The 26,417-nt window shown below is 33.2% G+C and overlaps 3 protein-coding genes and 2 pseudogenes across 4 annotated transcripts; 1 reads left to right on the plus strand and 4 right to left on the minus strand.

Annotated features, from left to right (window-relative positions):
- Positions 1–8,468: 8,468 nt before the first annotated feature.
- Positions 8,469–10,747, plus strand: LOC111294497 (uncharacterized). The gene is made up of 5 exons (XM_022887815.2): positions 8,469–8,899; positions 8,996–9,307; positions 9,399–9,693; positions 9,789–9,908; positions 9,999–10,747. Exons 1-5 carry the CDS (start codon positions 8,546–8,548, stop codon positions 10,115–10,117), a joined length of 1,200 nt encoding a protein of 399 aa, XP_022743550.2. The 5' UTR covers positions 8,469–8,545; the 3' UTR covers positions 10,118–10,747.
- A 2,789-nt stretch (positions 10,748–13,536) lies between these two features.
- On the minus strand, positions 13,537–15,158 carry STN1 (Nucleic acid-binding, OB-fold-like protein). Its single transcript, XM_022887899.2, has 2 exons — positions 14,622–15,158; positions 13,537–14,018 (listed from the first exon to the last, which is right to left on the minus strand). The coding sequence occupies exon 1, from the start codon at positions 15,098–15,100 to the stop codon at positions 14,627–14,629; it is 474 nt and encodes a 157-aa protein (XP_022743634.2). The 5' UTR covers positions 15,101–15,158; the 3' UTR covers positions 13,537–14,018; positions 14,622–14,626.
- An 82-nt stretch (positions 15,159–15,240) lies between these two features.
- LOC111295461 (copper transporter 1-like) lies at positions 15,241–16,310 on the minus strand (annotated as a pseudogene).
- A 4,905-nt stretch (positions 16,311–21,215) lies between these two features.
- LOC149515187 (uncharacterized) lies at positions 21,216–21,809 on the minus strand. Its single transcript, XM_089743009.1, has one exon. It carries the CDS (start codon positions 21,807–21,809, stop codon positions 21,216–21,218), a length of 594 nt encoding a protein of 197 aa, XP_089599135.1.
- Positions 21,810–22,309: 500 nt separating this feature from the next.
- On the minus strand, positions 22,310–24,552 carry LOC111294548 (7-deoxyloganetic acid glucosyltransferase-like; annotated as a pseudogene). The gene is made up of 2 exons (XR_016327267.1): positions 23,901–24,552; positions 22,310–23,390 (listed from the first exon to the last, which is right to left on the minus strand). The product of XR_016327267.1 is annotated as a 7-deoxyloganetic acid glucosyltransferase-like (transcript).
- Positions 24,553–26,417: the final 1,865 nt, after the last annotated feature.

The raw sequence follows: 26,417 nt of genomic DNA on the forward strand, positions 1-26,417 counted from the left end.
GGATAAAGCAGGGAATTATCCATCTTTTTTAACAATTAAGCTGGATTCTTCTTCTGTTTTCCACTTAATCAGCAGATTTGGTGAAGTGCTACAGATTTGTGTGCTTTTGGTTAGTCAAAGGGGTAGCTGCAATTGCCTAACGGAGGAGACCGATGGTCAAAGTTTCGACTAAAAGAATCCCCCAAGAGTTTCTGTGGACAGTGAGACATTCCCACTAAAATAAAAGGAAAATGACGAGCTTCAAAAAAAAATAATAATAATCCCATTCTTCCCCGCCGCTAATCAAGGTGACATGTTCCTCGATATTCTCCTCTCTCCATGCCTTGGAAAACCTTTCGGATGCATTATCCAACTCATTTTGCTGTTAATTATTTCTGATTAATGATTGCCAATAATCAGACATGTTTTGGCTTTGAGTTATACAGCTGGTCTCCTACACGCGCCAGTCACTGCATTTAAACCGGCCCTTTTTTGTTAACAACGTTTTGTTTTCTATTTGGTGGTGCTTTGTTGCTTAACATTTTCCTCAAAATCTGCCAAAAGCCCAAGTGCCCAACAACATAAATATTTTACTCTGCTGCTTATGGATTTAGTGTGTTGGATTATATCACGTATATTATTTTCTTGCTTTTCTTTCCTGGTGTCTTAAAATTTAGAAAGGGCCATAAATTTAAGCTCCCTGTTCCAATTACGATACAAAATATATTGATATTAGGCAGTGGAAACAAAAAAGTCTTAAAACTTGCCAATTGTCATACCGAAAAAGTAACAAATATGGAATGTCAATTACAGGAAAACTAATTCATGGAATGTCATATCAGTGTTTCCCATTTGATAATATAACGGTGGAAAATAAAATACTAGCTTATTTTAGGAATCTTTACATGGATAAAAGCTTTGAATACGTGCGATATTTGAATACAAAATTTAATTTAATTAATTTATATAATTATTTTTAAAAATATAATATTTAATAGTTTTTATATTCAAATTTCAATATTTGTAGCTATAATTTTTTTTATTAAAAAAAACATTTTTCAACTTGTACACATACAATTCTTTAATTAGATTTAAATAAGATTACAAATGAACCGAATATGAATAAACGAACATATATTTGTTTGCTCATTTGTTTTTAAAGGTGTTCATGTTCGGTTCATATTCGTTAAAAAATTTATTTTATTCGTTTATGTTCGTTCGTTTAAATAATAGATTATTCATATTCGATTCGTATTCGTTTAATTAAGCTAAACGAGTTCGTTTGTGAATATTAAACTAGCATATTCATGCACATGTTTATGAACATATATATAAATGAATAATTCATAAATAATAAATAAATTATAATCAAATAAATTTAAACAAATAAACTTTAAATGAACATAAACGAACCCAAACAAATATAAATAAACTTTAAAATAGAATTAAGGTAAATGATAAAAATATAATTTTATTAATATTATTATAAACAAATAGCAAATGAATAGCAAACAAATAATAAATAAACGAGTTTTAAACGAACCTTAAACAAGTTTATTCGTGAACAAAAATGAATGAACAAACAGATGTTCATGTTCGATTTGTTTAATAAATGAATATACAAATAATATTAAAAATCATTTGTTAAACTTAATAAATGAACAAAAATCAAATATATTCACGAATAATTTATAAAAAATTTTGTTCATTTATACCCCTATACTTAAACTTGCATCAACACTTATTCATCATTGTATAGGCCAGTTGGCACGTGAAATTACTTCTTGCTACGTTCCCTTTAGCTTTTACAATCAAAAGACGGTGTCTTTTGATTTTCTATTTTTTAAAGGCTTGAAACATGCACGAATGCATGTGGAGCTAGGAAAAAGATAATTTAACTAGTGATAAGATCAAGTGACTTTTCATAAAATGAACGAAAAGAGTCCAAATTTATTAGATCCCCATGTGCAATTTCTGCCCACAGCAATTTGGTCCTATGATACACCACAGTAACCAAAAGATTCAATTTGGACTACTAATTCAATTCTAACATAAAACATATTAAGAAATTTGAATACGAAATCTTTATAATTTATGAATCACTCCTACCAAAAAAAAAGAAGTAGAAATTGTGTTTGGACTTTGGGGAAGATCACCAGCTCAATCTTTAAAATTCCTTTCATAAAGATATGATGCATATGAATACGTGGATACGAGTATGAAAACCGAAAGAGTAAAAGGGTATCAGGATCTTCGCAACACTAAGAATTCGTGGTAAAAAAGTTTAAAGAAAAGGTAAGCTTGGTGTATTATATACCTTTGATTAAAGAAAAAATGAAGTGGCAAAGGGGTCTTCTATTCTTCTTTGATTGATTCATCTTTTCTATAGGGGTTGCCATCCTTTTGCACCGCCAATAACCTATCTTATCCTATCCTTTTTGAAAACTTTTAATGCATAATCTTATTCTTTTCAACTTTCTACGATTTTGTTTGATCAATCTGCTAATTATGGTGTTTGTTGAATTTTTTGTTTCTGTTAATTAATATTAGAATTTAAATTGAAACCTTTAATTTTAAAATTAATTTTAATATTATTGGATTATCTGGTGATATTTGTTTAAATTGATGATATTATAATTAAGACAAACTCATGAATTAATTTCGTCAAGCAAAAAAAAAAATGATTTTTTTAAATGTGATGGTTCACCTGCAAGAGTTGTATGGTCTAATAACAGTATACTTACATGCATTATTAATCATCGAGATTGCAAAGTAATTAAGGATAGTAATGGATCAAGTTGAGATAAGTTTTTGCTTTCTTCAAATTCAATTTTATCCATAATTTTTTTAAATACTCAAACTTGAAATGATCTAATGTTATATAAAATTATATTTGACGTGACCCATAAATTAATAAAGTATTATTTTAAATATAAAATTTTTAATTTTTAATATAAATTATTATTTTAATATAAATATAAAAATTATATAATATTAAATAAAAAAATTAAATATATATATCATGTTGCATCAAAATATATTTATCAAAAATCAAACTCCAACCCTTTTTTTTAACCGGACTCCAATCTTTTTTTTTAACTATTATCAAATTTAACCCAAAATTTAATTAATTTTTTTTTATGATTTTATAAAATTAAAGCGAATCGATACTCTTCGCATTGAGATTGGGCTACTATTTCTAAATGCAGCCACTAATACTTTGGATTGATGCATTTTGGTTAAAAATACCCATGATTTACCAGTGTACTCAAAGGTAAAAGCTTTATTTGACTATAGCCTTAGGGTCGATAGTTGTGCTAGGATTGAGCAGCTGCTCATTATTTTGCTTCCATCCCTTAATTGCATTAATTCTCTTCAAGCACGTGAAGGATTGGGACCTACCGATATATATTTCCTTTATGACAAGCATTGGACTAATCAGAGTACCATGTTATTATTTAATATAATATAATATAATATAAGAGAATAATTATATATTGTAATTATAGGAGTTGGACTTACCTAAATTTAAAAAGTGACAAATAAAATTTTTTATTAAGAAAAAGGTATGAAGTTAAAGAATAAAATCTTAGGATACAAAACAAGTTTGAGTGAGTTATTGAGTATAAAAGGTGACCCACCTTTACATGTCCAGAGTTGAGAAGCAAAAAAAGCAAGCTTAAGGGTCACTCATGAAAAATCCATAAATAATTAGGATTATTACATGCCCTCTCATTGAAAGCCCCATCTCACTTACCACCACTCACGGTTTCAATTATATTATAATATACCATGTTTTACAAATTATTAGTGTCACGTTACAAAATCAGGCTCGTGAAAAAGACATTTGCTTTTATTTCTCCCATTTTGCATGATCCTTTATATAATTAATTTTATCATATTTTATTTAAGAGACTTGAATTCAAGTTTAAACTAAACCCATTGTTTTTTTTTTCTTGGAATCTTTATTACAAATTATTTTATGAACGGTAGAAATTAATAAACATGCAACCAAGTTAATTGTGAAAATTAGTTAACAAAATAAGATGGAGGTTGAAATTTGATTAAAAAATAAAAAAGTGATAAAAAATAATCCGATTGATAAGAGAAGAATCCTCTTTTTTATCTATCTTGCTTTTGAAAATAAAATCATTAACATATTTATAATTATTTTTATTTAAAAATGGACAAATATGTAATTGGAGCAAGAGTAAGGCATTCATTTCATTTGTAAACCATATCGTTTGCTCTACCATCTTTGGGGCAGCCTTGATGTGGATTAAACCAATAGAGTTATTAGTGGGTCCTGTTCGTTGGAGCAGCATAACCCGACCACATGCCATTAGTGTGTTACCATTATGAGGATGCCATGAAAACGATCTTCTTTTTTCATTTCCTCTTCAGGATAAACAGGACAATACTAATTTTGATATCAAACAATATTTACTGCTATCATCCCAAACAATAAATGAATTTAAACCGTTAGGATTGTGTAGCAGTTGACAGCTATTCATTTATTTATACAAATGTAAATTGCACGGCCCAATTAATTCCAGATTTTTTTCCCCTCATTTTTATAGTACAAGTTTTTTGTGTGCATATTTCATATATATTTTTATTAATTGATCAACTAATATATTCTTTGTCAGTAATTAAAAAAAGTAAAAAAAATGTAAATAATTAATAACTAAGTAATTTATTGATAAAATATTAAAATTTTAATTTTAATTTTATTTAATTTATTGTTTTTAAAATCAATTTAGACCAGAAATCAAATAAGCTTGTAAATTTGTTAATAAAAAAAATGTAATCTTAATTAATAAGCTTATGCTTTTATTTTTTGTTGTTCGTGAAATTAAGATGTATGAAGGACCAAGTTCAAACATGAATCAGATATTGAACAAGCTATCAGTTTTAAAAATTCACGAAAATTTTTTGAAATTAAAAAATAATTTAATCTTAATTTGACAAGCTTATGCTTTTAATTTCACGAAGTAAGCATGTTAAAACATGAATCAGACTTAAAAGGGACAGATATTTTCGTGAAATGTATGGTCCGCTCTGTCCAAATCACCTCTTATCAGATTGTCATTACCTTTGAGAAACAAAGAATCAAACTCGTGATGATGGACAGGATCAGTCGAAAGAGAAATACTAAATTGCTACTTCAATTAAGAAAACAACGTTTTTCGGTGGGAAAGTTCTAATTATATATATTTTTTGTAAGAAAAAAATTTAAATATAAATAAATTATTTAATCTCTTAAAATAAAATAAAATATATCATATTTAATAATTTAAAATAAATAATTATAAATTATATATTTAAAATAATCTAATAAATAATTATTGATTAGACTCCAATATAAAATTTGTTCATTAAAAATAATAGATTTTAACTTATTGAATCGGTAAGTTTTAATTTTATTATTATTCAAAGAAAATGTTAATAACGTTTTAAGCAAATTACCTTTTTGTTTTTTTAGTTTTGATAAATTTTCTTAATCAAATGGGGATTGTGGAAACAAAAGAAAATCATCCTGGTCTGACACGCCGACCCAATTGAAAAATTCACCATCACGCGCTCTCTTCCCGAGGAAAGGTCACGAACGCTTGATTCGGTATTGTTGTCAGGTAACAAACGGTTGTGGCGCTCGAAGATTGATCTAGATTGAAATGTGCGGCTTCTGTTTAAACGGCTGGAGCAGTCCTATGCGTTGTTCCTTTCCGCATGTAAGCATGTCCCTACCATAAATATCTTTTTATAATTTATGGGGGATGGATTTGAAAAAAGGGTATGAAATAGAATTGATGAAAGGGTGTTGCGTCCAATAGAGGGGCGCCGTCCAACGCCAGCAAATAGGGACGTGGAAAAAGGACACGCCGTAATGATGCGCACATACAAAGACGCACGTTAAAACTTAAAACGAACGGAGGAAGCGAAAAAGAAAAAAACTTAAAGGTTTGACCGACGCATGTCCGACACGTCATCTTCTTTTTCCATTTTATTCTTCAACCAAACAATTCCAAAGCAAACATTTGTTTTTTAATTCTCTAGGTTCCTTCCCCGTTAAGCATAAGCATTGTGTATTTGCATATTCGTTGGCTGAAGGATCATGTAACAAAGAAAAGGGTCAAATCATAAAATTAGGCTAATAAATCATAAATTTGATCATTTTAACATAATATAAGATGTAAAAATAATATAATTTAAATTTTTAATAAAATTATAAATAAAATTGATAATAATTAAAAAATATTTTATATCTAATATATCAATATAATTTACGTTATTATAATTTTTATATTTTATATATATATTATGAGTTTATATTTATTTTTAATATATAAATTTTATATATTATAAATAAATCGTATATCAATACTTTATTAATAAAATAAATAAAATAATGTCATTTTATTAATAAATAATTTTTTTTAAATATTAATTTTTATATATTTATTCACAAGTGAGTGTAATTCATTAACAATATATATAATCTTAAATATAAATTTATTATACAAAAAATAAAAAAACACAAATACACTAATACATTACCTAAGAAAGAAGTCTCCATTTGCAACACAAAATTGGATAGTTCCCAAACAAAACTTACATACTTACCGTGCATTTATATCATTTAAAAAAAATCACAAAGGAGTTACCGGAAGAAAAATAAAAAATAAAAATGGTTGCATTGACCAAGACACAAGTAGCAAGTGGCAAACATTGCTATTGTGTTTTAATGACAACCGACAAAACCTTAGCATGGCATATATTTAATGAACAGCTGGAAACAACCTAATTAAACTTTGCAGAATCAAAGACAATTAGGAAAACAAAAAATTGTTATCCTCTTTTTGCCATTCATAAAAACAACATATCACAAAGAGAAACAAGGATAACCTAGAGCAATGGCCTGGGCGTTAAGCCTGATAGACCTATAGGCGATAAGCTTGTTGTTACACCAATTTGTCTAAACTGGTGTGCTAAAGATTTTCTGTTGCACCGATCCGCTTAAATGTATAAATGATATATTAATATTTATATATTATTTAGATTTAATTTAAATAAAATTTAAATTTGATTCGATTATTATCATAATTCATCGATTGAGTTGAGTTTGAATATTTTTATATATAATTCGAATAATTAACAAATTTAATCAAATTTTTATATTTAAATATATTTTTTATTATTTTAATTAATAAAATATATCAAATTTGAATATAAATAATCAAATTTTTATCGAATATAAAAATCGAACTTATTTTTATATGTTAATTGAACGAATTTAAATAATTGAATTTTTATCTCAAGTCAAACTTGAGTTTGAGTTGAATTTCGGTATCAAATTTTAAATCAAATTCAAATTCAAATTTAATGTTATATTAACTTGAACTCAATCGATTATATCTCTGAATTAAATCATAAATTTTAAGTGAAAATATGAAAATATCAATAATTAATTAATTTAATTAGTTAAATTTTATTTTTTTAATAAAAATTAAAATAATAATAATACATAATTTCTAATTATTTATTTTTAAATTATTAAATATAATATATTTTATTATGATATAAAAAATTAAACAATCTAACCACCTCGCATTTCTCATAAAAAAAATCTGAAAATGGATACGTCCAATGTCACTTTCTCATGTACCAAATAGGAATAGCGATCGAATTGTCGAAAGGGTTTTCAGAATTCAGTCCAGACAAGATTGTAGTGAAATTATTGCTCGTCACGTGAACTAGGTCAATAAAATAATTCTTAAGGGCATATGAGTAAACAAAATCTAAGAAAATTGTAGTTGTAAAATAATTTAAATTAAATCAAATAACTTAAGTGCAAAGGATTGTGTTGTGTCCCTGGATTGCCAAGTGGACAGCATAGGCAGGGCAAATGTCTGCTATGCAGATGAACCATGGCCCTCACGTCATGTCTAAGGGCGTTAAAAACTTGTGAATTTGTGATTGTTTTTTTGGTTTAGCTTCCAATAAATAAACTTCAGAAATAAGAAAAAGATTTGCTTAAAATCTAACCAAGAAAGGAAAAAAAATTTGGCCCCTGACGCCGGTCACATGCTGCCCAAGTGCGGTCTGTATTTCAACTGGCCCCAGTTTGCTCCACTCTCTACAAACTTACCTGGCTCCAACTCCTCCACGGACCCCACACTATGGTAGCTGCGTGTTAGTCACCTTCAACTGTGAGCTCGTGGAAGACTGAGCCTTTCTTTTTATCACTAGAAATACAAATTTACAATTTTCCCCTCTCTCTCTCCTCTCTTGCTCGCTTGTTGTGGACAGTTACTGCTCTCTTTGTCGTGACACTGAGTTAATTATTAAAAAAAAATTCAGAATCAAGGCTTTGGTTTAATATTTTTCGCTTTTTTCCTTTGCATGGGCCCCGTACTCTGCCAGGGCCAGCAAAACCAACAGGGTATGCAACTACTTATTATTAAATCTTAACCACGCAGCAAACCACGCATGACTGTCCTCATCAAATCCCCCCTTCCCTTGCCTAATTTTTTTTCCCTGTTACTCTCTAGTTTCCTTCTTTCCCATGGCGGAGGCTTTAGACGACGGTGAATTTTGGCTTCCGCCTCAGTTTTTAACTGACGATGACTTGTGCATGGACAAGAGTAAAGCTAAGAACGGTCCCGGGAATCTCAAAGATGGCTTTGGATTTGAGTTTGATGGTTCTAAGTCTTGTTTTCCCTACGAACTCCCTTCTGGGTTTGGGTCTTTTGGGTTCTCTTCGGATGTAAGTTCTCCGGTTGAGTCCGTGGTGGGTTCTACCGAAACAGAGAGTGACGAAGAAGATTACTTCGCTGGGTTAACTCGTCAAATGGCTCGCTCTAGTCTCAAAGATGATTTTCGCCGAAATGACCGCTCGTTTGCCTCTGAAAACTCCAAGGTCTGTTAAAAGAACTAAGCACAAAAATTCTCCAATAAGTTTTTGCTTCAAGGATTATATTCTTATTCATGCTTCATTTTTTGTTTTGGTTTTTAGGATTGGGTCTTGTGCGGTTCCCCGGAATCGACCCTATGTGCATTTAGGAGAGGTTGCGGTTGCAAGCATGGGTCTAGCCATGGAAGCCCAAACTGTCAATCTCGAGTTTCATCACCGCCAGGAACATGGGTTCTGCTGTATGCGGGGGCTGGTGAAGTATCAGGGGTGCGAATGAATGAAGAATCATGCAGTGGATTCAACAACAGAGGCCTTTTGGGTCAACCAGCCGGAAAACCCTCACCAATTCACGATGTTTCTGGCTTTTACCCTCCTCACCAGTCTCTTTCTAATCAGAAGTTGCAGGCCACTCAAGTAAAAACGTCAAAACATAGCTAAAATTCCTTTGTTCTGATTTTTTCCTCTGCAGGTTTTTAATTGGCTTTTTTTTTTCTTTATGTTGCAGTTTCTGCAAATGAAGCAAAAACAGCTAATGAAACAACAAAACCCATCGGTTTGGGGAGGACTGCATCAGCAGCAGCACCATGTGGTCCAAACCAGAGGGAAGAATAGTAATACTAATAGGCCTTTGAGTTTGTCCCCATCTGCATGGCCCCCTCTGCAGCAGCAATCCCAGCCGCAAAATGGGTCGGGTATGCGGGCTGTTTTCTTGGGCAACCCAACTGTTAAAAGGGAATGTGCTGGAACCGGTGTTTTCTTGCCTCGGCGTATTGGTACTCCTGAACCCCGCAAGAAGCCAGGTCCATAACAATTTTCTTGCTTTTTTTAAAATGTATTGCTTTCTTTGATGTTCCTAGATCTGAATTTTTTTGTTTTATCTTTGTTATTTTGGCAGCTTGTTCTACTGTTTTGCTTCCAGCTAGAGTGGTTCAGTCCTTGAACTTGAATCTTGATGAGATTAGTGCTCAACCCCAGCATCATCCTCGGTTTAACGCAATTGTCACTGCTGATAGTGGTAAGATGATTTTTGGCAATCTAATTTGATATTCTACTTTCAAAATTACTGTATTGTTAATTGGTTTTTGGCTTTGGTTTATATTTGTAGATGCTGCTTTGAGGCTTCGAAGTGGTGGGAATGACTTTGCAAATCAGAAGCAGGGCAATTTTATGCCACGGAAAGGAATCTACCATGAGGTCAGGTTACCTCAGGAGTGGACATATTGACTCACCTTTGTGTCTGTTGGTTGACTAATGTCTGTTGGTCTTTTATAATTTTCTTTTTTGGGAGTTCCATGAAATGGGAAGGAATTTTAAGCTTTAGAAAGAAGAAAGAAAAAGGGAAGTTGGTAGAGGGAAAATAGTAGTAGTATAGAGGTATAGGTTTAAGAAAGAAAATGTGGTTTTTAAGAAGATGAAAATGAAATGGTTTTTTGGGTTAGGTTAGATGAAAATAAAGAATTTCTAGTGTCAGGAAAACTGATGGGATACAGCACAGCCAGCAGGTTTTGTTCAATTGGTTGGGCTGGGGAAAAACAGTAAGTTTGTGGGAAATATTCGAAGGGGTTACTCGTTTGTAATATGAATTTCAGAGTGAATAATAAGTTACTGAATTTTGCTGAGAATGAAATGAAATGGCTATTGGGGTTAAAATATCCCCCTTCCCCATCTTTTGCAGAACATGAAAAGAGAACACGATACTCCTCTAGCACATGGGTGTAGTCCTGTTACACTACTAACTTTATTATCATTCTCTTTCTGAGCTTGTTGCTTGTAGAATTTTCCCCCCTTCCAGTCTGTTCCCCACCCAACCAATTTCCTGGAAAGTAAGAAATAAAGGGGATGTGATTTGTCATATGTATTTACTCTCTCCTCTGCTCTCTCACTTTTCCCATATGCTCAAAATTTTGTTTTGTAGTTTACGGTGCAAGGAAATTGTATTTTTCTTTACAATATAAAAATAATTCAATACGAGGTCAAAGCACAATTGAAAATTACTTAAGAGGTGTACACTCTAATGTTTTCTTAGCTGATTCTTTCATTCTTGAGCAATGTGCATTTTTTGAACAATGGTTTAAGGTCTTAATGCATTGCATGTTTGATAAATTTATCTGGCTAATGTATTAATAATGTCTTGGAAGGTGGAATTTTGTCAACTATTAATAATGTCTTGGAAGGTGGAATTTTGTCAACTATTACAAGGATCTATTGCTTTCCCCAATGTCCGGCAGCTGGATTTTCAGAGTCTACAGAGCAAATCAGTATTTTTTAATTTAATTTAAAAAATACGCAAATGATTAATTAAGAAGAAAAATTAAACTGAAATGGTTTTTGGTTTTTACGGTAGAAACTAAATATGATGAATTTTCCTTCGGCAGGAAGCATGCATAAAATTGGCAGTGTTGGAGGGTGGGGTAGCTTTTGGTGAGTATGCCAGTGGAGCAAAGCATAAGTTTACTGTTACACGTGTCAAACGTTAAGTTTACCTTCTCAGCTTCTCCCCTTTGCAATCTTTCCATATCTTTTAATCTCTTTATTGAGAGGAGGAGAGATCTTTTCTCTTGCTTTCACCCATCTCAATCTCGACCACGTCCCCAGTCATTAACATTCGTAGCTCAACCCACATGGTGCGCACTACTTTTACACGCCGGATTTTTCACGCACACAAGTCCACGTACATTGCGCGTGTTCGTGTGTTTTAGGTCGGTTGACGTCTTGTGTCCTTAGTGGCGGTGGTGATAGAGTATTGCTGGTTCTTTAGCATGTGTGTGTGTGTTATATTGACTATGTTAACATGTTGTGGGGTTTGTTTGTCTTTTGACTTCGTCCAGAATTTCTGCTACGCCCCTAAATTTATAGGTTTCCTTTCATATTTTTCGTGTCCCAATTTTCCTGTTCTATCATAATTTTTGGCGTCGATTATTGATATGGAATCGTACCAGATTTTGATTGGGAAATCCCAACATAATATCTTTTCATTCTTGTTCTGCATATATTTTCTTCATAGCAGAAGGCAATGACGACCGTTCATCCATACCTTTTATCAATAATGTTTTATGGGAAAAAGGTTGTACATACCACTGTTTATGAAATCTTGGTACAAATTTTGCTTTTACATCCTACCTATCTATTCCTCGCTAAAAGCAATAGCCACCCATCAAAACAGTTTCTAAAATTAATTGGGCAACTATTTCAAGGATTCTCAATCTCAACCGGTACAACCCCTATTCGTTTCTCTGAAAAGTAATGAATTTGATTTTGAATCATTCTCTGCCGTAAAGCTATTACATTAGCAAAGGTATTGCTGTCGGACTGAGGGTTGAATCAGCTGATGGAACAGAAACCAACCCCATATGTATAGGTTGTAAACGGTCAGGTTATGATACTGTAGAAGATTTATGATCGTAATACTCTAAAACAGATTTTAGAACACAAAATATCTAGCATAGTGAAGTTAATTGTTACTCATTTCGACCATTCATGCCAGAAACATGCTTGCTTGAATAGTTATTTCTTTATTTTTTAACCATACATTTAATAGTAAGATTCCACCGCTTGCTTTTGGAGTATTGGAGATTCATTAAATGTGTGGTTTTGACTTATGAGCCAGTGGTGAATTCAAACGTCGTTTTCCCAATGTGAAACTCTATTACAGCCTTGAATTTGGGTTTTCGCAGTTAGCACTTGGACTTCCTTTCCGTTAAACTTGTTTGGAACTTTGTGGGAGAAGCGTTCCCTGATTTATTTTTCTTGCCAGCTCAACCATTTTCTTCCATTTGGTTGCAAGTCTAATGGCTAAGGAATTTGGTATTCAACTATAGTATCTTAAAAATATATTAAAAATAACTCATCGAAATAGTTTCTGGCAGGTTTGAATTTCGGATCCAGCAATTGCAATTGCAATTCCTATTCATTTTCTTTTATAATAAGAACATGTTAAAAATTTTCCCTGAAAATATTTGTGTGCAAGAGAATCAAGCCGGGACCACCTCTTAAAAATTCAATGGTTGCTCAACCAACCAAACCTGTTTTTTGGGAGTTGTTCGAAATAGATTAAAAACAGAGCATAGACAAAAAATATAAAACCCTTAATGGAAAATAATGCAGTATGGTGATGTTTGATGGATAGGTTATCAGTGGTAGTTAAGTATGAATTGAACCTTTCAACAACAATGAAAGCTTAATATTAGTGTACTGCTTTGTTTCCTTAAATAGAACATGGGTTGGGTTGGGCAGGCTTACATAAGCATTCCATTAAGTGCATGTCAAGTAAACTTTTTATAAAAAGAAAAATTACCATTAATCTGATGCTAGTGTCAACTACTTAAATTTTCATGTTTTGTTATCTTGCCAATTAAGTTGGGGAATGAAGTCCTTGAAACGAGAAATCTAATTCAGATGATTTTCTTTATATTTTCAACAAGAAAAAAATCTGACACTTGTACTAAAAAATTCTTAATAAATCCAAATGAAAAAGTGTATTTTTAAAATCGTCGGAGAAAAAAAAATGTCAATACAAAATTTGTTATACTTACAATCATATTATATATATATATATAGAGGAAGAATTCAGCCCCTTCCTTTTATACCATTGAAAAGTTAGGCCCAATCGGTTGTTGGGTTTTAATGTGGCCCATTTTTAGATAAAAACAAAGCCCATATTAAATCCTTGTTGTGCCAAGAATTGATGCATTGATCGTTGTTAGGTTTCTGAATTTTCGTAAGGATGACTTCAGTGCATCAAGTTTTGAGGTTCAAAGTTGAACCCAGGGAAGAAATAAGGAGAGAAGCAACCAAAACGGTAGATTTGAAAATTTACTTTGCCCTGAGCTGCATCTGTTTGACTTGTTTACTTATCTAAAAAATTGATTGTCTTAGGATATCCATCAGCTTTAGATCTCTATATGTTTTGGTGGAACTGTGTAGGTTTTAGATGCTACCACTGTGCATGTGAAGGCTCTGTACCAGAAGAACAGTGAGGAGTCATCATCAAAAAGGGGTGAGTCTCGTGATTGAACCTCGGATGGGCTGGTTTTACAACTTGTGGCCTACCATGTTCTGACATTCTATGGTCGACTGGACCCAAAACTTGTTATGAACATAGTTCGTGTCTAATCCATTGCATTGGCTGCAGAAAATAATACAAATTTCCAGTGCAATTTTTTGTACAGTAGTCCTGATTAGTGATATACCAAAAGAAAAGCAAAAGGTTTCTTGCTGTCATTTATCACAGTTTTATGTTATAAATATTTAATTTAAAATAATTGATAATAAATAAAAAAATTTAATTATAAAATATTAAAAATTTATTAAATATAGGATAATTTATTTTAATAAATTTTCGTGTAAATAAAAAAAAATCTTTCATATGATAAATTAAAAAATAAAAAATAATTTTAATTTTAATATCATATTAAATATTCAATTTAAAATTAATTAATATTAAATAAAAAATTTAACCTGAATACATAATATTAAAAATTTATTAGTCATAAGATAATTCACGTTAATATTATCAGATGGAATTCTGTTTCAAGGATCAAATTCAACCAACTAACAAGCCATTAGATTGAAACCAACAGACCCAAAAATTTTCTTTCACAGCTTCCTGACTCAATGAGGCTTAACCTAATACATACGAAATACAGGGTTGCAAGGCCAAAGCTTTCACAATTACTATACAAACAAAGTCAGGAATAACCTAATTTACTTAATTTGGTTTTCATTTTACCTGAACTAACTGCCGTAGCAGCGGCGAGCCAAGCTGAGGCAATCCAGCCAATGCAAGGTCTCGGCATTGGGGTCCCTTTCAATCAAAACATCAGAAACGGTAACCTGCAACTCACCTGTATACCTGGTGATCCTGCCGCGAACTCTAGCCAGTTTCCCAATCTGGACATCGGCGGCGAAGCTTTTCGCCAGGTGGGAAATAACTAGAACTGTTGCCGGTTGGCGCTTGGAGAAATAAGGGGAACTGAGTTGGTTGAGCCAGAGGATGCAAGTGACCGAGGCGGTGCCATCATCGATCGTGAATTTGAGGAATTTGTTAGGTTTCTGGTCCCGGGAAGTGATTACACCTAGGATTTCGGCGCGTGAGATTGGGTTACCTTTGAGGTAGAAAGTGGATGAGTTGGTTATGGAGGGAGTTAGAGACAGGAGATCGAAACCTAGGAGCTTTACATGGATGCTTTGTAGTGATGGTTGATCCATTTGTGACAAAAAAAAAAAAACACGGGAAAGTTTTGTTCTCCTTTTTGTTTTTTTTTTTTTTTGGGGGGGGGGGGGGTGGGGTGGGTGAGGGATGGGCGGGCGTTTAGAGAAATAAGAGAGGAAGAAGCCCTAATCGCTTGCTTGACCATTTAAGGGTCAAAATTTGCTGCCGTACTGGAAAGGCCCACATACAATAGTTCACCTCCCAAACGACAAGCCCATGGTTTGTTAATTTTAACAAGCTGGTAATCATAATAAAAAATTTCATTGCTTGAGTCTCGTATCTTTTTTGGGTGACCCTTTCTGCAATGGGTATCTTTTTAAGTGAACAATTATTCATCAGATCCATATCCATATAAAAGTATAATAAAGGACCCTACAAAGTGAACCATCAGAGACGACATTACAGCAAGAACAAGATTTGACAGACAAAGCATGAGCAAATTAGTTATATGTTTGTTGTACAAAGCAGGGGATTACAACTTGAATTGATCTCTTAGCTTCAGCTTTATATCATAAGTATTCGAAAAGGTTAAGCTCGGGCAACACTATCAGTACTATAATACTATCAAATTTTAGAAGGGATGCCGTTGGGAGACGTACCGCTGCTCGGTGTCCTTAGCCAAAGCACGAAACTTGACGATGAAGAACCCGATAGAATGGCCAGCATTGGCAGCTATGAAGATTCCAATATTGTAGGACATGTAAGCAAAGCACATTCGAACAAAGTAAACACTGGCATGAGTGAAAGCTACAAATATTTGCCTGGTGCCAGGTTCAACTGCTGATAACATAGACAGAACCTCAATACCAGCGGCTAGCAGCAGAACGAAGAGGAGCGCCAATACATTCATGCCGGAATTGCTTTCAGGCCACCCGGAGAACAGAACTGTTACATCATTACCCCAGTAGAAGCTCATGTGCATATCCATTGATTTCATGCTATCATTTGACATTGATCCTCAATTAGGCATAGGCACCATGAGACATTTTCAGAGAGATTTAGGGAGATTTCGTGGGAGTATCCGTTTTTAAATAAACAAGCAGGAAATAGCGACGAAATTAACACTGAAAAGGTGATGGCCAATTAATTACAACACAATTTACCACTTCATACTGTCCCCCCCCCCACTTTTTTTTTTAATTTTCTCAATTTTTGTTTGTTTCTGGCAATTTTTCTCTGTAAAAAATTTAACGGATATTCTAAAGAAAGAATGACCAGTTCCTAATTCTTAAGCGTGGATTGCAAATATTAGTAACTTTTTGGAGAAATCATAGAAGGGTTTGACTCCAGCAATAGCAATATTTGTGATAGAGCATTGTATACCTTGTTGAGCAAATAATATAAGCAATTGTGATCTGCATCTAACTATAAGTACTTGGGGAGAAAATTTTTCCATTTCAGTCTCTGATCTGATCAATTGAGCTTCATCCTATTTCATTAATTGTTTGATGAAGATCATGATGTTGTCAGACTTACTAACTAGAAAACTAATATATGGATTCCTGTATGAAACTGTGAAAGTCATTCTCTTTTATTTTTTACTTTATTCCTTGGTTCATTATCCAGCACCTAATAAAGATGCATATAATTTGAGTTGGACAAGTAACAGTACCTAGTCTCTTAACAGACCCAAATTCTATGCCTATATCTAAGTAATTTCAGTGAGATGAATCATGATATCAATCTTGGAAAATGTAGAGAAAACAAAATGCTCGGATCAATTCTTGACACTTGAACTCGATTCATATTTCTTAGACCTAAGCAAACCAAAAGGGTATCAAAACGGCTAATTTAATTTATATGATACTTTTCGATATCTTTCACTTGGTTTTTTTTTTTTTCACAAGATAATGGCATCGGAATGTCTATATAACATACAACTTGAGTTGAGACTAAGGCAAATTTATTCAGAAATAAGATAGCCTATCCTTTGTTTAAATCCATTAAATAAATGAAGAAACAAGGTAGGCTGGAACAGGAAGATTGAATTCACACTAACTGAAAAGAATATCATAAATATGAATGAGATTGTGGTCAAGTTATGGAGTAAATTGACAGATTATGTTCATATGCAAATCTCATGATTTTAGACACGATTCTAGGAATGTAATCTAGAAGTTTTCATGCTTAAAGGGATATTCCTAGTCTATATATTTTCTATTATTCTTTGGTAGAAAGTAGATTAGAGTTTTCTTTATACTTAAGCAATCTTTTAGACTGTTATTTAAGTTTTGTATCTTTTTGGTGGATTTTTTAGAGTGATGAATTTCTTTTGTTTTGTATCATTGATTAGAATTCTTAATGTGGTGTTTCTGTATCTTTTAGTTTCTAGTCTTAGTAGTAAACTTTTATCTCTTTTGATCTAATAATCATATTCTATCGTTATTCAAATCCTTGTGAGTTTTTCTGTTTACAGTTAATCTTTACATCTCAAACATCAATTTTCGGAATCAAATTGGTATCAGAGCTATGACAAGTTGTCGTCGTCAAGCACCAGCAGAAAAGGTTGAAACCAATACTAACATTGCAGCAACTACCAATGTTGATCCAAGGGATGCCCTCATAGAAGAGATGCGATAATAGATCTTTCAACTACAACATCGACTGCATATACAAGAAGAGAGAGATGAAATAAGGAGGCAACAAATGAAGAGTGAAGAAGGTGAAAGAAAAACTAGTTCATACTATGGAAATACTAGCGATTCTGATGATAGCACTCTATCTCACCCATGATAAGTTAGAGATTATTTACACAAAAATCAATTTCATCTTAGCATATTCAATCCAAAGATAAAAATTCTTAAGTTCGAGGGCAAGGTGCAACCTAAAGAATTTTTAGCTTGGCTACACACGGTGGAACACATATTTAAATACCAAGATGTTCCTGAACATCGTAAGGTGACACTAGTGGCCATCAAACTCAGAAAGCATACATCATTTTAGTGAAAAAATCTGAATAAGCAAATGGAAAGAAAAAGGCAAGAAAAAAATTACAACTTGGGAAAAGATGAAAAGAGAGTTGAAAAGAAAGTATCTCACAAATAACTTTCAACAAGATATCTTCCTTAAGCTTCATAACTTGAAGCAAAGAGATCTTTTGGTGAAAAAATACATTAACATGGGAAGCAAGTTCAAGACCATTGTTTTTACCAAACCTTATTCAAATCTACCTCTATAGAATGAATGAACCATTCCCATCAAACCATAATCTAGTGTCACGGACCTAAGGAGAGTCCTGAATCCCATATCGAACATAATAGGAAGGTCATTGGGGTATATAAGGGTTCACACCATCTCTGCCTTATGAGGCACCTTTTGTAAGATAAAATCGTGAGGTCAGGGGGGCTAGAGCGAACAATATCTCATAAAAATATGAACCGTGACGGTTAGGTTGATCTGGGACACCGGATGAGTGGATGCCCAGGTCTTGAAATCACGCTAGTTCGGAGCTTAAGTCTTGACGCGTGACAAATGGTATCAGAGCCAACCCTAAACCGTTCGATCCACACCAAACACCTCGAGAGAGGTAGACAGGGTGGCCAACCTCCATGATGAGGACATCACGAGGTTGGGTGGGAGAGAATATTATGGACGTAAGGAGGAGTCATGAATCTCACATCGAACATAATAGAAAGGTCACTGGGGTATATAAGGGTTGACACCATCTCTGTCTTGTGAGGTACCTTTTGTAGGATAAAATCGTGAGGTCAGGGGGGCTAGAGCGGATAATACCTCACAAGGGTGTGAACCGTGGCGGTTAGGCTGATCTGAGACGTCGGATGAGTGGATGCCCGAGTCTCGGAGTCGCACGAATTCGGAGCTTAAGTCTCGACCCGTGACACTAATACTATCAACACGTAACCCAAAGAGACTTCAAAAGCCAAAGAGGTAGGTGTATCTATTCTGAGTATCTAAATTTCAAGATAAATACGTTGGTTGAAGATGAAAATTTTGAAGATGCTAAAATAAAACCTATTGAAGTACCCCAGGATCTTGAACAATGTGTTAAGAATACCTATGGTGATATTGAATCTCCACTTGTTATATAATATAGCATAAGTGATATGCATGTAAAAGAGAAAGACTGGTTGCACAAGAATAAATTTCATGCTAAAAGTACTATTCATGATAAAGTATGTGATTTTATAATTGATAGTGAAAGTTTTGAAAACGTTGTTTCTATTTTTATGGTGCAGAAATTAGGCTTTAAGGCAGTGGATCATTATAAACTATATAAGCTGTCTTGGTTGCAAAAAGAGAATGAAATAAAATTTAGCAAGAGGTGTTTGGTTCTTTTTTTCATAGAAAAAACTATCAAGCAGTAGGATCTTATTTTACCTCAAATAAAGTTTGCCTATAACTGTTCATCAAACCAAATCACCGGTTGTAATCCTTTTGAGGTGGTATATGAAGAAATGGCTAAGGGTATTGAACGATTGCATGAACAAGTCAGAATTGAAATTTTGTAAAAAAATAAGAAATATAAAAAGGCAATAATCATGCATCGAAGACATGTGAAGTTCAGAAAAGATAATTTGGTGTGGATTAACTTTCAGAAAGAGAAATTTTCTTTAAAAAAGTTTGGCAAATTACAACTTAAGGTAAATGATTCATTTAGAGTTCTCTAACACATTGAAGAAAATACCTACAAGATAAAGCTTTCTGACACTTATTGAAGTATTTTTCACCTTCAATGTTGCTGATTTATCACCTTATCACGGAGATAATGCTAGTTCAGACTTGATGACAAGTATTTTTCAACTAGAAGAGATTGACACCAGAGTATCTGCACAACATATAACTTGGGTTGAGACTAAGATAGATTTATTTAAAAATAAGATAGGCCTATCTTTAGTCAAAATCCACTAAATAAATGAAGAAATAAGATGGGCTGCTATAGGAAGATTACGTTCACACTAACTAGAAAAGAAGATCATGAATATGAATGAGATTGTAATCAAGTTCAGGAGTAAATGGACAAATTATGTTCACATGCAAATCACATAATTTTAGGCACGATTTTAGGAATGCAATCTAGAAGTTTCCATGCTTAAAGGGATGTTTTTAGCCTATATATTTTCTATTGTTCTTTGGTAGAATGTAGATTAAAGTTTTCTTTATACTTAAGCAATCTTTTATATTGTTCTTCAAATTTTGTATCTCTTAGGTAGATTTTTTAAAGTGGTGAACTTCTTTTGTTCTATATTTTTAATTATAATTCATAGAGCGATGTTTCTGTATCCCTTAATTTTTAGTCTTGGTAATAAATTTTTATCCCTTTTAATCTAATAATCATATTCTATCGTTATTCAAACCCTTGTGAGTTATTTTCTTTGTGAATTTTTCTGTTTAAAGTTAATATTTGCATCTCAAATATCAATTACTGACATCAGATAATCAAATATTACCAGCCTGTAACAGTAAAAAATCAACAAATTTCATTTCATGTTCATTTTGTTTATTTTTCGTTTATAAGTGGTACTTAATAGGCCCTTTATATTAGATTTGGAAAGATAGAGCATGTCCAATCATGATTTGGACCTTACGTAGAATGGCCCAATTTTAAGTCATCTTCTATCCTAATCATGTTGAGCCCTAAGAGCAGCAAACACAGCCTTGAGGTTCGCATGTTGTTCGCTTGTTGTTATTGGCCCAACCATGGAAATGTTGGAAAAGATGTCAATGAACACTGCAAAGAGAGAAAGAGACCAGAAGGAGAGTGATCAAATCATACAGGGTGAGGGTATTGGAATTTATCAATCGGCAAAGTGAAGGGTATCCAATATCAATGGCAATTTTATTGAAGATTTATCGCGAGAAGGACTCAAAACTTAAGGTGATAGACTGATGGTGGATTTTGGTATTTGAAGTTAAATAAATTACTGTAGATTATTACAGAGGCATAGTCATGCACATATACGGTATCTACTCTAAAATTAAAATTTATCTTTTGTTGTTTATAAATAATATTTTGTGTACTTTTGATTAAGAAAAAGGGTGTTAAATATTAAGGGATTCCAATCAGAAATTGTGTGTACTACTCCTATAATTTCAATCGGAACCCTTTATTTATCTATTACTCGTGCACACAATTCATAGCAAGTTAAAACTTTATTCAAAATCCTCCAGAGTAAAGAATTTTCTAGCGACGACACCAATTTCACAAAAATTAATTATATCACTATTCTTATTAGCCAATTCCGAAAAATCGGTTCCTTGGATGATATCTTGGCAACTTTTAGTGGCATTAGCAGCCTCATTCAAGTATTCAACCATGGAATCAATGGAATATGAGTTTAAGTTATCGCTAGCCGACATAAGGCACTCCATCGTCTTGTTGTTAAGATCCTGACATCTTTGGAGAAGCTGACGGGGTTTTTGAGCTGAAGAAGTTTGGAGCAGGCTATCAATGAGTCTTCGGGCTTCGTATGCTCTATCCTGTCCAAAAATCAAAGCGCTTCTAGCAATCTCTCCCGCTCTTGCCCATGGGGTAGATGCTATTGAGTTTGAAAGACTATCGACACAAAATTTACTGTCGGATGTGTGGTTGCAGACCAATAGCAAAAGGTCCATACCAAGCAGTGGCATTGGCTCTTCAACTTCATCTTCATACGAGGGATGGATGGTTATGATGAAGATCAGTAGCAACAGAGGAGAGAAAATCTGGCAAAGTAGAGTTAGGGAATGAGAGCGGAATCGAGCCATTTCTTGGAGACAGAAGGGGCTTGGGAGAATACAACATAGCCATAAAACCCTTTAAATAGTCTGAAACTTGATTTGGAGGTGAAACAATTTACGTACGTATGATCACTGTCTCATTCTTATGATTCCGAAAGCAAGCTCATTACGACAACTTGAACTTTTTTAATAATCTAATCGCTCTAACCGCTTCAGGAATAAATGGCCTGCAAGTTTTCATGATCCAAAAGGAAGCGAAGATTATTATCTTATAAAGGTACGAATCATATATATAATTATAATATAACAAGATAAAAAAAACTGAAGAAGAAATGTTTATGTAGATGTTTACGTGTAAAAGCCTATCTCAATGATATATAACATAATGAATTTTTAGAAGATATAAGTAAAAAGTCCCAGAGCGTGGATACTCATTTCATCGCAAGTAAATGAAATTTAGGTAAAAATGATAGTGAATCGTAATTTTTTTCAAGCACAAAATGATATTATACATAAATTATCAGTTAACATGATAAAGTAGATTTATTGTTCTTTCTTTTATTTTTGAAACAAAACTTTTAGTACAAATGATTTAAATTTGCGAAATGATAATAGTGCAAATCTTGTAGCTTGCCTTAAGCTTTATGCATGTAATGTTGTGAGCCAAATGCCCTTATGTCAATGAGCGTATGTCTTCAATCAATTTCTCAAGGTTGCAATAAGAAGATCCACCTTCCTTGACATCATCATGGAACTTTTCTTGTAATCTCTTCCCATTGATTTCATGATCTCTTCTCTTTTATCCTCCATCAAATCTCTCACCATTTTCTCAATCATTGATCCATCACATGTATCTTTCATGTCCAGACCGACTTTCCAGACATCACTCGCGAACCTACTGTTGATTTTTTGGTCAGCAATTACAGGCCAACAAATCATGGGTACTCCTGTATAGATACTTTCCAAGGATGAGTTCCATCCGCTATGGGTTAAGAACACACAGATAGCTAGATGGGCCGAGACCTCTTCTTGAGGAGCCCAACTTACTATCAATCCTTTATTATCTGCCATCATGTCACTCAGCTCCACTAGGATCAGGCTTGGGTCAGTCTCTCCTGTAATTGAGTCTGGCCGAATGACCCACAAAAATGGTTTACTACTATTCACCAGGCCATGTCCAAACTCAAGCACTTTGTCTCGTGTCAGGCCTATTACACTCCCAAAGCTAACAAAAACAACTGATCTCGACGGCTGGGAATCAAGCCAAGCCATGCAACCTCTTTTCTTCTTTCCATAGGATACTTTTGCTTGATGATGCTGAAGTTGCTAGGTCCTTAATGCGAGTATTTGAGAGACCATCTAAAGGACCGACACCGTAGATTTTGGTAAAAATATAACCGAGTTTAGATATCATGGGTGCTTCAAGTCCGTCGCAAGTATTGATTATCATAGCAAACGCTCGTGGCATGACTATGGTTTGGTCGTTGATAAAGAATTCCAAGCCTGGATCATCCGCTCTCTGAATCCTGAAAATTCCTGGAAGATCTCGACGTCTAACAGCATTCTCCAATCCTGGAATGCAAGTGACTGGCTTGTCCATGTCTTTATCTGCAATAGCAAATAGGTTTCATGGGAGTTCGAAATGAAATGAGTTATCTATGATAACTGTAATAAATTCCCAGCAAATGTAGGAAAGATAAGGGAGCTTTGATATTAGTTTGCAGCTTCAAAAATTATCAGCCTTAAAATCTAAATGATTTCACATAATAAAGCTGATCATAGAAGTTAAAACCATAGGGGCAAATTTTCCAAGGTAAATGTAATGGAATCATAGTAAAAGAAGAGTACTAGTTGTCTTAATATGAATCAGTGAACGCATACTAATCATTGGAGAAAATCAATCCAAAACTTAAATAAGAAATCCACTCAGAAAATAACTAGATAAAACTGTATATATCAAGGATATATATATCAGCCACAAAACAGATCTGAACTTCTGATCAAGAGATCAATAGAGCAAAACATCAGTTAATTCATCATCCATAAATTATTTATAATATGTATAATATGTGAGAATTGCGAGTGACTGCTTTTGTATGAAGATTTGATCCAACTAACCTTGTAGTACTGGAACATCTCCTTCTTCAATGAGCTTGGGTAGATGAAAGTAAGTCCAGATGCAACAAACACTCGATGTTCGGAAAGCGAAAACTGGAATCTGGAATTCCTCTGCTACATCAATAACAGAAGAAGACAACAGCCCATCTTCTATTATGCACGTAGCAGGCTACCACCGTCCGTTTTTCTTGCAAAGCGAAATCAAATGCTCACGGAGCTCGGGCTTGATCACAGGAGCTGTAGACAATAACACTTCGGTAATACTCATTTGCCCCGAGCGTGGATGATCACGTGGTGGACCATCTGGGATCGTCAAGAACTGAAATTCAGGGTGGCATGCCAGCATGTCGGCGGAGAGGAGCCGTTCGTGGATGTGTTGAGTGTTTATGAAGGTGACTTGGAAACCGGCATGGCTGAGAAGCTCTGCAAGGTAAAGCATAGGCTTGATGTGGCCAAGTGCAGGGATGGGCAAGAAGACTACGTGGGCCACTTGGGGTTCTGGTTGTTCCATTTTTATTGTTTGAAGTAATTTGCTTTAGCTCTGGGTTCTGATCTGCAAAGTGATTTAATTAATTTGCTTCAAACAATCGTTAAGGAGATTCATAGATAACTGGTTCTCGATTGTCGCAGCATGTGCATGATTTAGTTTGATTTTAGCTTTGTGGCAGGCGAGAGCAGAGAGGCCAACTTTCATTTGCCACCACGAGTGCTGCTGGGTTGTTTGCCTTGCTAAGCAATAATTTCTACTTCCCTATTTATCTCTCAATTTGAGCACAATGGCAATCGAGAAAAAGAAGGAGAATCTTTTCTTTACCATTAAATTAATGGCGTTTTTTTTCTTTATTTAAATTAAGCTTTTGACCAAATGTGCTTGTAGATTCTTCAAATTTTGACAGCTAAAATTTTGATTGCTAGACAGAGCACGAGTTTGATGGTGCCCGGTGAAAGAATTCTGAAGAATAAAACGTGCGGGCAGCTGCCCCACCTACCGGCTCCATTATCTTGGAAAAAATGAATAATAATGCTGGGTAGGCATTTGGTTTATGACAACAGTCGGCTTTCTCATTTATCTCATGACAACAATTGCAGGACATAAGCTTATCCACGGACAGGCTGAGGGCCTGTTTCACATGATAAATGTGTTAGGTTGGGCTTTGCTTATAAATCAGTCTGAATCAAATTTGAGAACCCAAAAAATGGAACATTTCTCGGTATCCGGCAATGCTCAAAAGAGACAGATCAAGCCTAGGTGGTTTGGTGATAGCCTGAAAATAGTTGCAATGGATGTTATATCCTTCGGATTCTTTTTAAATTTATAAAAGTTGATATTATTATAATGGATTTCGTTGGCCCAGTTGCAAAAATAGTTGGAAAACTACAAGCCCAAAAATTATCCAAGTTAGATTTATTATTTATTATCACATTTTTTTTAATTATAAATATAAAAAAATTTATAATCATAATTAATTATTAAATCAATATATTATGAATAGTCAATTAATAAACAAAAATACAACTAAACAATCAAAGTTACACAAAATAAGATTTTAATCTAAAACTTCAAAATTCTAAAACATCTTCTTTACCATTAAATCAATATATTATAAATAAAAATTATCATTTCTAATTTTTTTTAAAATTATAAGTAAAGTTATAATCACAACTTAAATCTCATTCGTTAACACTATAGCAAAATCTAAACAATACAATTATAGAAAATGAAAGGAGAAGAAGAATCAAATCTTTTTCCCTTTTTTTTCCCCTTTATGGAGAATTAACCATTCCATAAGTAACGTTTTGGCTTGTAGAATCCTTTGACCCCAACAAAGAAATGCAATAATAATGGCAACAAAAATGAAAGGTAGATTTCCAAATCAGTAAGGCACAAAAGATGTAAAATTTTGGTTTTGGCAAACCACAATCAAGAACAAGAAGAACTCAGAATAAACATTTTCAACTTTAAATCTTTAATAAAGTGTGTGTTTAAATCGCCCACAAATGCTTTTTTGACATTAAAGCTCCATGTTTGAATGCATGCGAAGATTGGAATATGGCAATCCCAAAACCAAGATTCCCATTTTAATATATATATATATACATATAATGTAAGTCCAAGCATTTCCCCCATAATTTTTGTGGGGCTGAGCTTGTCTTTGCCTTTTTGAAAAAAATAATATGGTTAGTACGCCTTCGTTGAAAAAATTCAGTCATTTAATATTATTTTTAGGTCTTATCTTAACTTTTTTTTTTTTAAATCAGCAAATTACAAAATAAATTGTAAATTTTCACAGTTAAAATCTATTTAGTTTTAGTTTAGAAAATGCTTTTTATTTTTATTTTTATACTGTTAAATATATTGAATAAGATAAAATAGCTAATTAAATTTAGAAAATAATAAAAAAAGAGTTTCCACATGTAATTAAAAAATTAAAAAATTAGACAAATTTATTTATTTCATTAAATCGTACACTATAAATGTAAAAAATGGAGAATAATTTTGAAGCTAAAAGGAGTCCA

This window comes from Durio zibethinus, chromosome 14, assembly GCF_047325235.1.
Source record: "Durio zibethinus cultivar Kanyao isolate XHJ-2024 chromosome 14, ASM4732523v1, whole genome shotgun sequence".
NCBI lineage: Eukaryota > Viridiplantae > Streptophyta > Magnoliopsida > Malvales > Malvaceae > Durio > Durio zibethinus.